The sequence below is a fragment of the Odontomachus brunneus genome, unplaced genomic scaffold (assembly GCF_010583005.1).
Source record: "Odontomachus brunneus isolate Ranch 3 - 2012 unplaced genomic scaffold, Obru_v1 Obru_scaffold_041, whole genome shotgun sequence".
NCBI lineage: Eukaryota > Metazoa > Arthropoda > Insecta > Hymenoptera > Formicidae > Odontomachus > Odontomachus brunneus.
The window spans coordinates 322,387-337,148 of NW_022639491.1; the positions used below are offsets into that span (position 1 = coordinate 322,387).

At 38.3% G+C, this 14,762-nt stretch overlaps 1 protein-coding gene across 1 annotated transcript in view; it reads right to left on the bottom strand.

Moving 5' to 3' along the window:
- LOC116844463 (5'-3' exoribonuclease 2 homolog) overlaps window positions 1-14,762 on the bottom strand; it is a 37,777-nt gene that overhangs the window by 22,696 nt on the left and 319 nt on the right. Inside the window, exons 2-15 of the mRNA XM_032815978.1 lie at window positions 14,552-14,679; window positions 14,213-14,324; window positions 13,958-14,131; window positions 12,976-13,138; window positions 12,418-12,878; window positions 12,142-12,348; window positions 11,840-11,980; window positions 11,595-11,752; window positions 11,238-11,406; window positions 11,041-11,130; window positions 10,492-10,648; window positions 9,678-9,906; window positions 9,363-9,569; window positions 8,957-9,042 (exon numbers count right to left, since the gene is read on the bottom strand). Of these exons, the coding sequence (XP_032671869.1) occupies window positions 8,957-9,042; window positions 9,363-9,569; window positions 9,678-9,906; window positions 10,492-10,648; window positions 11,041-11,130; window positions 11,238-11,406; window positions 11,595-11,752; window positions 11,840-11,980; window positions 12,142-12,348; window positions 12,418-12,878; window positions 12,976-13,138; window positions 13,958-14,131; window positions 14,213-14,324; window positions 14,552-14,679 (2,482 nt within the window). The remainder of the gene's footprint in view (window positions 1-8,956; window positions 9,043-9,362; window positions 9,570-9,677; window positions 9,907-10,491; window positions 10,649-11,040; window positions 11,131-11,237; window positions 11,407-11,594; window positions 11,753-11,839; window positions 11,981-12,141; window positions 12,349-12,417; window positions 12,879-12,975; window positions 13,139-13,957; window positions 14,132-14,212; window positions 14,325-14,551; window positions 14,680-14,762) is intronic.

Consider the following 14,762-nt stretch of genomic DNA (forward strand, 5'->3'; position numbering starts at 1 on the left):
AAGTTGGCGTAGAATGCAAGGAAAAAAAGTAAATATTGGCAAGAAGAGATTTCTCTTCTTTTATCCTCGAGCTTATCTCAAGTTCCTCACGAGAGAGAGAGAGAGAGAGAGAGAGAGAGAGAGAGAGAGAGAGAGAGAGAGAGAGAAGGGAAGGAAATAAGTGTTCTAAGTAGAAGATTATATTTTGCATAATTGATAATGACCTAAATCGAGATCGAAAATTCTCGTTTTCGTTTGCAATTATAATTTTATCCCACCTTAAAAATCCTATTATCTCATTGCTACTTCTTTCCGCGATTGGCTATCTCGATCTTAACGTGTGAGTTGTTGCTTACTTGATACGTCTATTGACATAATTAACCAGGAAACTCGTTTTTTGTTTTAGATCAATTGGGGACTGTGAACCTCGTGTTTTAACGGAATACAAACATTCGCGGAACGGGATATTTCCTTTTTTCTCTCTTCCCTTCGATTCACAAGTACATCCTCAAAGCGTTGTAATAATTTATCTAACGATTGGACCTTCGTGTCCGATTGTTAAACGTCACAAGGTATTATTGTGATCGCGAGAGTGCAATCCTGTAAAGTAAAGCGGGTGAAATGTGAATGATGTAGGAGGACGACTGAACGTTACAAAGGTCGAATGCTGAGGATCTGAATGGTCAGACGATGTAGAGTATCAATGCGCAATGGTAAGTGTATAATCCGAACACTCACAAAGCATCAATTATATCACATAATGCACGTTGCGTTTAAACATAAATCGCACTGATTACCCATGGCAACACACGAAGGATGACAGTATAAGAATAATAAAAAAATCAAGACATCAAAACATAGTGATCAACCGCGCGCAGCATCTGAAATATAACGTAAATGTCACTCAAACACCGATATCTAGACTCGCATAGTCGTCAATATCTCTTGTTTGAGTTGAATCAAGACATCTTTATCCCCTCGTTTTGACGAAAGACCGTCGGTTTCCTTCACACAATTCGATGTTCTCGTAACTCTTGTGCCAAAACATCGAGACGAGATCGTTGAGAAACGATTATCTTGAATTTTTATGCATGTAATACATCTCTCACACATTTGCATGCAAGAGAGAAACGGGGAAATCCTAATGTATAACGAGCCGCTTGATCTTCTCTTAAATGCGCAACTTGAGCATTCGGATTGAGCTGCTCTCAAGACAAAGGATTTTCACTTGTCTTCGTGTGTGTGAGTATGTGAATGATATCTTCATTCATTTCGAGGTACAGAGACATCGCGAGTATCAGTGCCTCTTCTTCCCTTCATCGCGGCGCTCGCGCTCTTAAGCAAAAAAATATCATCTTTGACGAAGCCAAAGCACAAGTAGTCGTACGTGTCCTTAAGTGACAGCGGTGCTTCCACCCTAATGAGGCGCAGCGTAATTAGTGAGACTGTCTACCGGGTGGAGTCTTCACGAGAGGGCGGATCCCTCTCGAGGCTCAGTCGCACGCTCGCTCACCCTTCGTTCTTCGCGTGTCCTCAACCCGTACAGCGATTTCTCGTTGGTGTCCACGAAAAGAAGGCGCGTTACCAACGACGCGATAGATAAGAGATTATCCGAAGAAAAGAAATGTTCTTAAACAGAAAATTCTGTGACTCGCAACCGTAGCTCGCGATACCTTGAACACGGATTTCCAGTGTTGATGTTTGGATTTTCGCGCTCCCAAGTATTTTCCTTGCCGCGGATGATGCAATTGCTTTGTTTCTTTAATTGTACCTCTTTATACACACACCTATCTATTTTTTTCCCGATCAAAACAAACAATTTGTGCGTGGCAGCGCGAAGAAAAACGGCGCGAGTTGCCTTCCATTAAAATCATTCAGATCTATCGCGCGCGCCGACAAAATAGCTGACCCCCGACTCTCAAGGGGCCCCGACGAATGCACGGAGGGTTCGCGTTCCCGTTGCGGTCTCGGTGGGTGGGTTTCCGAAGGTGGGAAGGTCGATTTGGAGCACAATGCGGCTCAATGCCGAGGAAATTAGCCGCGGCGCTGTCGGTGACGCCCGTCATCCCCATATACCACGGAAAACAAGCCTTACCGAGCCCCCGTGTCCCTCTCGTTCGCTTGGGAAGCAAACGCCACTGATATCATCGTCTATCGGCCAATTTACGCCCCGGTCATCGTTTTATCGCGATATATGACGTATGATCCGCGGGATAGACCTCGTTAAGGTGAGCCACCTCGTTTCAACCGGCTTACGTTTTACAATTGTGGGAAAGAAAAGATTATATCGAAAATATCAAATCGATCTCGTACATAGACCGATATAATACGTTCGTTTACAGGAGTAAAATATCGGACGCACGCTCGAAGTAACTAATTCCGCGCACGAGTTGACGCACTGGTGAAACCTGGCCGATGTTGAACAGAATTCGCGTCGGAAATTATAGAAAGCTCCTTTTTAGAATAACTAAACAGTAACAACTGAAGAGGCAAATAAGGAGTACAGCACGGATGTCTTAGTGCTATTAAATACTAATATTATATAATATTAATATGATAGTGGGAGGATAATTATTATAATTACTATAATTTCTGTGTATCTTAAGCATTAGGCGGAAGAATATATGCTATCTCTCTCTCGTATAATAACATCTCTTACGAGATCGACTCTTTCATTCTCTCTCAACTTACATCTTAGAGAATTTTATAAACATTGTGTTGCGAGATTACTGTCGAAGCCTCGGTGGCCGAATGGAAAGGCGTCTCGCCCGGAAAGTGGGGAGGTTCCAGGTTCGAGTCCTGGCGGTTTTTTCGCAACATATATAATGAATCTATTTGAGTCATCGGTTTAATGGATTTTGGGAATTTTAAATATATATATATAAAAAATTGGGATTCAAGGATCGGTCTAAGTATGGAAGGTAGATTCGCCGCGTATGTTAATCGAAGAAAAATTTTGATACGTGCGTTTGACATGCTGGACATAATTATCCTCCCACTATCATTTTAATATTATATAATATTAGTATTTAATAGTATTAGTATTTACTAAGACATCCGTGCTGTACTCCTTATTTGCTCCTCTTCAGTTGTTACTGTTTAGAATTCGCGTCGGTTTCGTTGTTATTAACGTTGACTTGCTTCGACCGAGCTTTCACGTGTCTAACGTAACTTTAACGAACGTAAACGATATAATAGTCTCAATACGTAATAAATAAACACGCAAAGTTACACGCAGATTATTAGGATTTTCTAACCGTACGCATTATCGATTAATTTTTTTATTGAGTATTCAGAAAAGTAAGAACAATCATTATTAACAATCCCAAAATTAGAGATGCGCGATATTAACAAAAAAAACCGTTATCGGAAGAATCGATAATAATGGAAAAAATTGATATCGAATAATCGATTATTGCAAAAAAATCAAAGATTTGATATATCGATTTTATTATTTTCTAATATTTAAAAATTAAACACATTTGTTTTAAACTAATAGTGAGAAATTAACGGCACATAAGGAGCAAGCACGGATGTCTTAGTGCTATTAAATACTAATATTACTTTATTTAATATTAATATGATTGTGGGAGGATAAAATTGTCCAGTATTGTCCAGGAGCTTTCTATTATTTCAGTTTATCATAAGCATCGGCAGGAAGAATATGCTATCTCTCTCTCGTATAATAACATCTCTTACGAGATCGACTCTTTCATTCTCTCTCAACTTACATCTTAGAGAATTTTATAAACATTGTGTTGCGAGATTACTGTCGAAGCCTCGGTGGCCGAATGGAAAGGCGTCCCGCCCGGAAAGTGGGAAGGTTCCAAGTTCGAGTTCTGGCGGAGGCAGTTTTTTCGCAACATATACAAGGAATCTATTTGAGTCATTTGTTTAATGGGGGTTTGGGATTTTAATAAAAATATATATTTAAAAATTGGGACTCAAGGATCGGTCTAAGTATGGAAGGTGATTCTCCGCGTACGATAATCGACGAAAAAATTTCGATACGTGCGTTTAATATACTGGACAATTTTATCCTCCCACAATCATATTAATATTAAATAAAGTAATATTAATATTTAATAGCACTAAGACATCCGTGCTTGCTCCTTATGTGCCGTTAATTTCTCACTATTAGTTTATCTATTTTCAAGGAGCTTTCTATTATTTCAGTTTAACATTTGTTTTAATATTAACAATTTTTTAATATATTAATATTTCTATAATTAGCATATAGAAGCATCAACAGCACCACTGGTGCTTTGATTAGCTGTCGCAACAAGAATTGCTGGCTAAGAAAAGTGGCTAAAAATTAGTTAGTTACCAAAAATTCCTGGGTAGTTACTGGTCAGATCAGACTGGGTAGAAACTGGACAAATTTCTACTTGGGAAGCTTGTCGGATATGTTAATTGGTTGTCAGATACAGAATTTCGAGGGTGCCCAGAGTAATCCCAGAAATACTCTGTCCTCCAGTCAATAAACGTATTCGAAAAGCTTATCGTATGACACATGTAATATTAGCATAAATATGTTAAAATTTATATTGTAAAGTCGTCGATAACATTAGAACGTTACTACAGAAATTTGAATTTTAACTATTTTTATTTTAAATTTGAAGCTGCACGTAGCATAGCAAATCAATATTCACAAAAAAATCGAATATTTCAATATATTCCAATATTTCATATATTTCAATATTCACAAAAAAAATCGAACATCGATATATCAAACTTAAAAAATATTGGCAATTAATAATCGATTTTTCGACAAAAAATTGGACGTATCGATTAATCGGTGAATATCGCGCATTCCTACCCAAAATAGTAATCGATCACTGTAATAGCTTTACCTCGGTGTACAGAGACAAATGTGTACGATTAGAAAAAACTAACGACTCGATTACGCTGTATGATCTTTAATTCAACTTGACTCGGCTGCAGTTTAAGCGAGAAAATTCGCGTAACTCCGAGACTTGGTTCTTTTCATCCGATTTTAACGTTTTCAGCGCACATGTTCGTTTTCGCAGTAAAGCTCGCGTGAAAGCTCGGTCGAAGCAAGCCAACGTTAATAACGACGAAACCGACGCGAATTCTGTTCAACGTCGGCCAGGTTTCATCAGCGCGTCAACTCGCGCGCGGCATTACGTCATTAGTTACTCCGAGTGCGCGTCCGATATTTTACTCCCGTAAAACGTAACTCCACCCCGAAAAACCGAGTCAATGGCGATTCAATTTCTGCCTGTCGCGGCGTCAAGGATTATCAAATGTTCCTCTCATCGCCGTCTCGAAGCGAGGATCAAAAGGGAACCGTAGACATTGACTGCCTGCCAAGATCCGAGGGATAAGTTCGTCATTGCGCGCGTAGGTGAATGGAACCCGTCTTTAATGGGGATCCCATGATGGGCAGGTAGATAAACGTACCGTGAATAGGCCGTGGTGAATGAATGGGTCGGGAGAAGAAACGGCAGAGGTGGAAAGAGAAGAGAAGAGACAAGACGCACGCACATTTCTTCCTCCTATCTCCTTTCGCTCCGCGTTTTATTTTCACGAGTTCTTCAGCGCGCGCATGCCCGGTGTGTTTATACATATATCCGTTTTCCGGTAAGTTTACATCGAATGACGTATCGTCGTAATTTATCCCCCGTTTACTCTTTCCCCCCTCTTCCTTCTCTCCCTTCGCGCACATGAAACACGGGCATTAACTTCGAAACGCGACAGCGAAAGATTTCTCGCGAGGGTGATCTCTGCTCTATCAAAGAAGAAGGAATAAACAAACGGAGTGTCGAAAAAATCAAAGAAATAATTTCGAGAAGGCGATTCTAAACGGAGCATATATCATCGACGTTCTCTTCATGATAACTGCAGATCGTAAGGACTCGTGTATAGTTTCTACGCGATTCGAGCTTCTGCTGCTGTTGCTGCTGCTGCTGTTGCTGCCGCTGCCACTGCTGCTGCCGCCGCTGCTGCTGCTGCTGCTGCTGCTGCTGCTGCTATACGAGTGTTTGCAGTCCACTCGAAACCTGTCCCGGACGAACACGAACGCGTGTGCGCACGTGTGGAGAGAGAGGGAGAGAAAGAGAGAGAAAGAGAGAAGGGTGGACGGAGATGAAAGTAGACGAAGATATACCACCGACAGCACCGAGGCCAGAAAGGTTGCTTAATTTGTCTAACGAGGGGTCCCTGCACCTGTCATCTGGACGCGGAGATGGACGAACGAACAAAGTGTAACCTCCTCCCCCTCGGCCGAGCTTCATCCCTCCCGGCGGAAATACCGTTTACTTGTTTACTCGCGCTTGCCCTCACCTCGCTTCGCCTCGCCTCGCCTCGCCTCGCCTCGCCTCACCTCACCTCACCTCACCTCACCTCACTTCACCTCGTCTCACCTCACTCCGTCTCGCTGTAAGATCGTCGGTTGCGCATACCGGGTTAATAATGCAAAATGTGAGTGCGCTTACACCTGTAGCGCTGCTGGCATAAGAAACTTACCTACGAACGAAAGGGAATAATTCTTATCTCGTTGGATGGACCTTTGACACGTTGAATGCCGGTACGTCAATCACCGGTAGCCAGCATTATCACACCGACGCGTCTCATTAATTTATGCATAATATATGATTAATTGCATTGTAAGGAGTTGCATATAAAATTTCACGTTACATTGTATATTACGCGACATCTCATACTACGTATAAGAAATTATAATTGCATATGATCGTTCAAGAGTCGGGTGACATCTTATCTTAGTATGGATGAGATTCAAGTCGTGTAATTGGTTGAAGACTATCGATTTCATGGAATCTTTTCAAGTTACAGTTAATAAATAAAATAAAATGCAAAAACGACGATGGAAGTGACCGTTGAAAGAAAGCGCGAGCTTCTTGCGTCCTTCACGGAAAGATCATTTTGTATCCTCAACACTTGCTCTCACAGCGAGGGTTCACTTTTGTCTGTGCGTGGCATTTACTCCCCTCGGTAAATCAATCACACACGAGACCATTGTACTCCATATAACGTTTTGTTTTTACGTCCGAGCGTGAAGATGCGACCGACCGGTACGGTCGAGTAACAATGAAGTGCAAGAATAAAATATAACAAACATAATAAATAATAAGAGAAGTCAGTTGAAAAAAAACTCAGTTATCGAAACACACAATATTGAATGCAAACTATGAAAACAATGAAGATAGATTATTTGTCAATAAGTGTCACAACTCTTTACATAGGGAAATCTTTTTCATAAAGAAAGACTATTAAATATCTCTTCGTGCATTCAATCTTTAACTATTCGCAAATAACGCGCGAATGCGAATTGTCGTATCGACCAAAAGGTGTGTATGTGTATGTGTGACGAAAATCACTAGATCCTCATTCGCTCGTTCAACAACGCGTGTGCAAAGAAGCGACTGGATGGATCGACGACAATGGAGTCACGGCGAGCGGCAAAGTCGTCGGTACAAAGTGATCGCTTTTGTGCCACGAGCAAAAGCATACGGAGAGCGCAACGGAAGCTAAAGGAGATGGATGAGTAGGCGAGGGGGAGGGAGAAACGTGACGTACGAGAGGTCGCGCGGGGTAGGCCGTACGTCTGCTAATTGGATAATTACGGAGTGCGCCGCGTTTGTTTTATAATTGGGCGAAACCGGGGAACCGTTCGCCGTTGCCTCGACGTGCCAAACAACAAAACGGCCGGAGTCACGCTCTACGTGACGAACTACCCCCGGAGCTAATCCCGGACGAGAGCCCCCTCGGCTTCGCGGTCCCCTGCCCCGCCAGCTCGTGTTCTCGACGAAGCTTCCCTGCGCCAGTACCGCCCCCGACAAGTCGATTCACCACCGCGCTCGTGTCCACCAACCCACGAACTCAGCACCCTCACCTTTCTGACACGAAACGAAACGCGACGCGAAGCGACAAGTCGCGCCACCCTCGCGCTCCTGAGAAAACCGACAGAGAGAAAAAAAAACGAAAAGACACAACTAATATTTGACGTATTCTCCAAAAGTTCACTTCTTCTTTCGCACGATCATTTCAAAGTTCGTGTCGCAACCTGAATGAAGGCCGTTGACCGTATACCCTCATGGGGGAGGATGTCCTCTCAACACGTGTAACCGACCAAAAGAAAAACGAGCACCTCCGCTCGATTTCGCTCAACACCGTTAATTCGAGGTGAGCCCTCATGCTTGATCGTGATAACTTCAATTCGACTCTCCTAATCTCGGTATTGTTGGAACGGCAGGAGTGTGGGAGGACTGATGGTGGCAAGGGGAGATGAAATAAGTAACCAGGAGGGACCGGTCCCAGTTAGAAAACAATTGACTGACTGACTGACTGATTGCGAAACGCTATTCTGTTAGGGTCGCCGCGCGCGAGCCTTCTTCGACCCTCCAATTCAATCCCTTCCACCCTGTTCCGTCAGCGTAAACACGTCCAGTCCACTACCTATGTGCCGCCGAAAGTCCCAGCGACTTATCGTTGATCGATACATCACCCTTGACTTTATCCGCGAAACCACCAATTCGTCAAAAAAAATAACGATTCGAAAGACCTTCTAATAAGAAATTTGTACGTAAAGTATACATGGCCGATTTTCCATGATTTTACGTGCGGTTTCCATCTCCATGTATAAAGCAGAATTAATTCCAAATTCCTCTTCAAATTCAAAACAAATCTGTATGATTTATCAGATTCATGATGCATATATTTGTAAATAAGCTATCGGTTTTATAGATTTTTACCATTCTTCTCAAAATAAAGCTCTTTGTTAAAAAAGTGAATGCTTCATTATCGGAAACATTTTGTCTACCTAAACATATCTTTCTATTAATTGAGATGATAGGTGTCCTATTGTATTAAAACAGCAGCCAAGAATATTCATGTTTTTTCTGTTCAGTGTGTTTTCCGCATTTCATAATTCAAGATTTCTAGCATTACACTGCATCAAGCATTAATGCGAATATATAAATATAGAACGACTTACCATGAAACGGTGGTTGATATAAATTGATTGGTGGAGGAATGTTGGCATATGTCTGCGATTGAGGTCGATTGTGGTTCGTGTGTCGTCTGTAAGGTAAAAAAATATCGTCTGATAAATTACTCTGTCTCGTTTGAATATTTTAGTACAATAGAATAACGATACATTTATTTCCAAAATAATTGAAAAAAACTTTCTTTTCTTTAATTCTTACATATACTTTCATTATTTCAATATGATATATTGTTAATTCGATAACTGCAAGTTTTCACTTACTTTTTATGAAAATCATAATTTTTTTTTAAATGCAAAGATTATATACTTTGTATATATATATAACCAACTGTTTTTATCAAAGTATAAAAAACTATGCTAAGAATTGGTTAAAGTGACGAATGATGATACTTACTCGAGCATTCTATGTCCTGCCTGTGCTAACGAAACAGACTGCGTGGATCGAGTGAAACCAATTTGTGGCTTCCATTGGTGCCTATTGTCACGATTCATAAGATCGAAATCTTGCGGTTTCAGGACGCGCGGCGGTTCCTTAGCTCCTTTCAGCTTACAAGCAGGAAAGATGTGGCTGCTGCTGTATTTTGGATCTTTGAATTTGACGCTGTGGATTAAGAGAAAAGTGCATTTGTTATAATATCAGTTTTACAAATAATATTATTTTTGTGTACATGTATATAATTTTAATTAGATTGAGTACCCGCATACGTACCAATATACTTTGTTGTTTCTAACTGGTAAACCTCTTACAGGCGAAGGTACCATGCCTCCCTCAATCACGCAATCTTCCGACAGGAGCACAGTACCTCGCATACCTTCCATACTTATTTCAAACTCCTTGTCAAATCCGCAACGATTTTGATATATTCCTCTTACGTAATTATAACCGTCATTTCCCATACCAACGTACAGCCTGTCATCACCGCGAACGTTTCTCTTTTCTGAAAACAAAAAAATGCGATATTAATACTATGTTAATTCAACATGCATAAAATGTTTGAAAATCATTAGAATCATTTTTTCTCGCCACAGATTCTAATCATGGAAACTAATGCTTTCAATAGATGATTCGCTTTATTTTCTTTATCTTTTAATTTGCTCAAATGTCTTAATAATAAAGTCTGAAATTATTTTTATACTATGTTAAAACACATGATGCATCGAATTCAAACTAATAATGTTATCCGTGAGTCTTTGAACTATAAACATTATGCTCAAATCAAAAACTCTTTTCTTTTTCTTTTCTTACATATATTTCATATATGTATCCTGAGCAGTGTTCATAGCGCACAAACAACGGCGTAACATCTTCTTTCGTTCCAGTATGTTAGCAAAACGATTGATTTTGATAATACTATATCCCCGGAAGTGTTAAATACTTTTAACAGTTCCCCTGTGAAGTCTTCCGGCCAATTTCCGGCTAAAAAAGAGCTCACTCTAACCTTTTCAAAAAATATGTGGCTAAAAGAAAATTCGACAATTACGCGATATATTATGTTAATTATAAAAGTGCTTGTATCACTTACTTTCTGCTTCTGTTAGGCTTTCATAATATGGCGCCAGAGCCTTGAATAATCTTTGCTCGTCAACAAATGGAAGTAAAGCCACACCTTGCCAAGCGAATTTCTTCCCGTTCAAATCGATCTTGAAATCTTCTGGGTAAAAGTCAATAATCTGAGATTTCTGTAAATAAACGATAAAATGACATGTTTAAATATAGAAACTTTTACGCAAATAAAAAAATAAAAAGATAAAAGTTATAAGTAAGATATAAGTTCCTTATAGATATAAGATATAATTTTGCAGACTATATTAAACGAAATAATAATAGGACATATTGTAATACATTGTGATATATTGTCATTTAATAAGATAAAAAGTGTAGTTTTCTTTTCAGGTCTTAGAATAAGAAGAATAAATGAATGAGTGTGGCTAAGATTTGATTGTAAACCAAGCCCCTTCTTGGCAATGTAGCTAAAGTAAAATCAATATATATATATAAGTTCCTTATATCTTCTTGTAATTTTATTTTTTATATTTTAAATATTTAGTCCACAGCATCAATATATACATACTGGATCGCTCATTAACTTCGCCCATGGTATAGGTACATGTTTACTACTAGCAGCAGGAAAAACGCCCATCAGTTGTTCTAATGGACGAAACTGCAAAATAATATTATTAGTTCATAGTGTAAATGTATATCTAACTAACACGAAACTAATTATAAATTAATAAACTTAATATACATCACAAGATTTATTATATTTACCGGTACAGTGTCTTTTTCAAATTCTGTAGAAAGACCACCAATATTAATAAAATCACTTGCGAATGGCGCGTAATGGTACGGAAAATACCATCTCCACGATGCGCAGCCTTGGTAATAATATCGCAGGACCCAGCATAAACCTCGTACGTATTGTAAAGCAACGTTATTTCTTCAAACAAATGAATACAATAAATACTTATATACACAAATTAACTTACTTTTCGAAATAAGTTTTTTGTAATTTTTATTGTAATATCATAAGTTCATATCATATTTAGAACAATGTAGTAATAAGTAGGGAACTAACAAGATTTGTATTTATAAAAATGCTATAGAATAGTTAAATTCTATTGTTACCTGAATGCGAGATTATCAGTAGACACACCAAATTTAGACTCATAGTAACGATCTTTGAAACCATCCTCCCAAAGACGCACTTCATCATGCGACTGCTCATCATCTGACTCAGCATTGATTTCCTCAATTTTACGTTTTTGCCCTTTGTTACTAGTGTTCTGTACAAAAAAGATTAGTAAACTTTAATCACATTATATATAGTATTATAAATAAATAAATGTATAGAAAGAAGTTAAAGTTAATACCTCAGGCCGTAACATACTCTCTAAAGCATGATTAGTATTCTTATTTTCAGCAACATTTGTGTTATAATTTCTCCCTTGTACACGCATTTGATAAGCTTCATAACGTGCATTTTCTATAGGCTTGACCGTTTGTCCAAGGGGCTGTAAGAATTTTGTAATATTTAATATATTTTTTATACTAAACTTAACGAATAACACCTGTTTTCATGAATATATTATAATTATACATTAAAGTGTTTAAAAACAATAGTGATTCTTTATATATTATATACAGCAAAGATATAATAAAATAAAAACCTTACATTAGGCGCAAATTGTCCTGCAGGAATCCATTTTGGTTTGAAATTACTGATAATTTCGTTTCTCCTCTTCTTATCTTTCTCACGTTGTTTGAAAGCCAGTTCATTTTCTTGTCTTTTCTTAAATATCTCATCCTCAACTTCAGCAAGATCTGACATTATTAATTGCACACGATCTAAATTGACATCTCCGCTGTCTGTCAAAAAGCCCTGTAAATGATTCGAGATTATATTTCGTTATCTTATCATGTTACCCAGTTTTTTCTAAAAAATACGTACTCCTGTTTTATATACTGCTTTCTTGTACAAAGTAACGAGTCTGTCTATTGCACCTTCTCTAATTTCTAAAGAAGGAAGATGAGGTAAAAAATCGTTTCCTACGAAGAAACACATAAATACCCAATCATCGACAGCTCGTTCGAAATCATATTTGAACGGCAGATTTGGCATAAACAACTCTTTTTCTAAATACTCTCGCAGAACGTTTAAACGCACGAATATGAACTGGCCCTCGGACCCGTATGCATTCTCCTCTTCTTTTTGATTCGGTTCCGCACCAGTACAGTCTCGCATTTCATGCCCTAACTGGCCACATATATCGCACGGTTTTGGTTTATTCGGCTTAAATTCTTCGCGGATGATAGTAAAATTAGGTTCATGAGTAGCAAGACCCAACATGATTAAATCTGCGTCTGCTCCACATAGAACATGTTGCGTATTGGGATCATGATCGGGTTGTGCTGTAAAATACGCAAAAGATATGATATGTCCATGTATGCCAATATATTACTAAGATTTGCATACTCGAGATAGTATTGTACAAGCATAGAAACGTACATCTTTGTCGTCGTATAAAATCCATTATCTTATGTTCTCCTTCACCAGGTACATTGGCGTCGCTCAATATCACTTTAATATTCCTCCAACCAGGGTCATTGTTCAAACGTTCGTGAATGTAATAATGTAAACATGCCGATAATCTTGCCATAAATGGTGTACCCTAAAACATAAGATAGCAAATGGTATGTTTGTATAAAGAGTATATAACTTCAACGATAGATCAAATCAATTATTGGGTTATGAAAATTAAATATTTATCTCAGAGCTCGGAATTAGTTGCCCATTTCGGCCGATTCTCGGGAGCTACGCCTTCTATCTTTCCCTTGCCGCAGCTTCAAGCTTGGAGCCGCGAGCGGCCGCGACCGTCACTTACGTGGCCTGCTCGCGGCAAGGGGAAGATAGAAGGCGTAGCTCTCGAGAATCGGTCGAAATGGGCAACTAATTCCGAGCTCTGATTTATCTATATAGAGTATTTGATGCAAGATACAATGCACATGTGCAAGTAAAACATGTCAACCTGAGCAAAATGATTATCCTTATCATTTTTTAAATAAACACAAAATTTCAAAAAATTAAGATCCTTGGTCCCATCACGTGGCAAAATCATAAAGAAAAATAGGTTGAAAAGAAAGATTGGGTGTCGCATTAATTTTAGAAATATTTATTGACTGTTAAGAGAAAAAAATGATTTTCGGAATATTTTACAAATATGCTCAAATGATCTGAAGTGTTATTTCATACAAATATCTTTTTATTTGAAAATAGCACGTAAAAATTTTTGACATATTTTCTTGCTTTTCACGACATTACCCAAGGTACCACAGTAATAGGATTAGGAGCTTTATATCTCGAAATTTTGATTATTTAAAAAATAATTTGCAGGAATCTTTCTGCTCTAACATGCTAGTTAACATGCTCTACGTATGTTGTCGTACTTTGCATCATTCTGCATAGACACTAATTTGTTGTTGCTACATACCGGTGTGATACAATTACTATCAAAATGTGCTTCCTTTGGTTTCTCAGGAGGCAAGGATGCACCCTTGAGAGACAATTCAGTACGTATTCTTTCTATTTCATTAATTTTTTCTGATGTTTCTTTTGATGCTCGAAATCGTCGGGATCTTTGTTGATTCATCTTAGCTCTGGGTGCCTGCATAACAAAACATTGTATATTGTAGTTTTATCTAGTTTCTCTTAGGCATAAATACTCTTTACATAAGATAATACTTACCACTCCATCAATTGCCATGTAAAGCAACTTTCTCGGTCTAACAATACGAAACAATCTATCAATACACTCAAAGATAGCTTCCATCATTTCATCCTCATCTTTAGGTGCTGGTCTATATTAGGAAAAACATAACAACAAATTTGGTATTTGAGACTTTTGTGATATCCATGAATATTAGATTTGAACATTTTAGTTCACAAAATATTGAAATCTGGCAAAAAAGAATACATATGGCTCAAACTTGGAAACAAAATCTAATATAATAACAAATTGATGTCGCATTGTATTAAAAGATGATAAATATCAGACAAATATCTTTTCACAGAACTTTATACTCACTTATCTTCTGGGTGTGTACAAGGATGTATTATACCATTCATATCAAGATAAAGATTATCGAATTCTACTCCGTTTGGATTTGGATCTGCAGAATTTACAGGAACACATACTCCGTCCGTATTTATGGACTGTGAGGTATCAAAAACAAATTTGTTTACATAATATATATATAATAAAAGAATCGCAATCCATAAACATACTTTATTTTTCA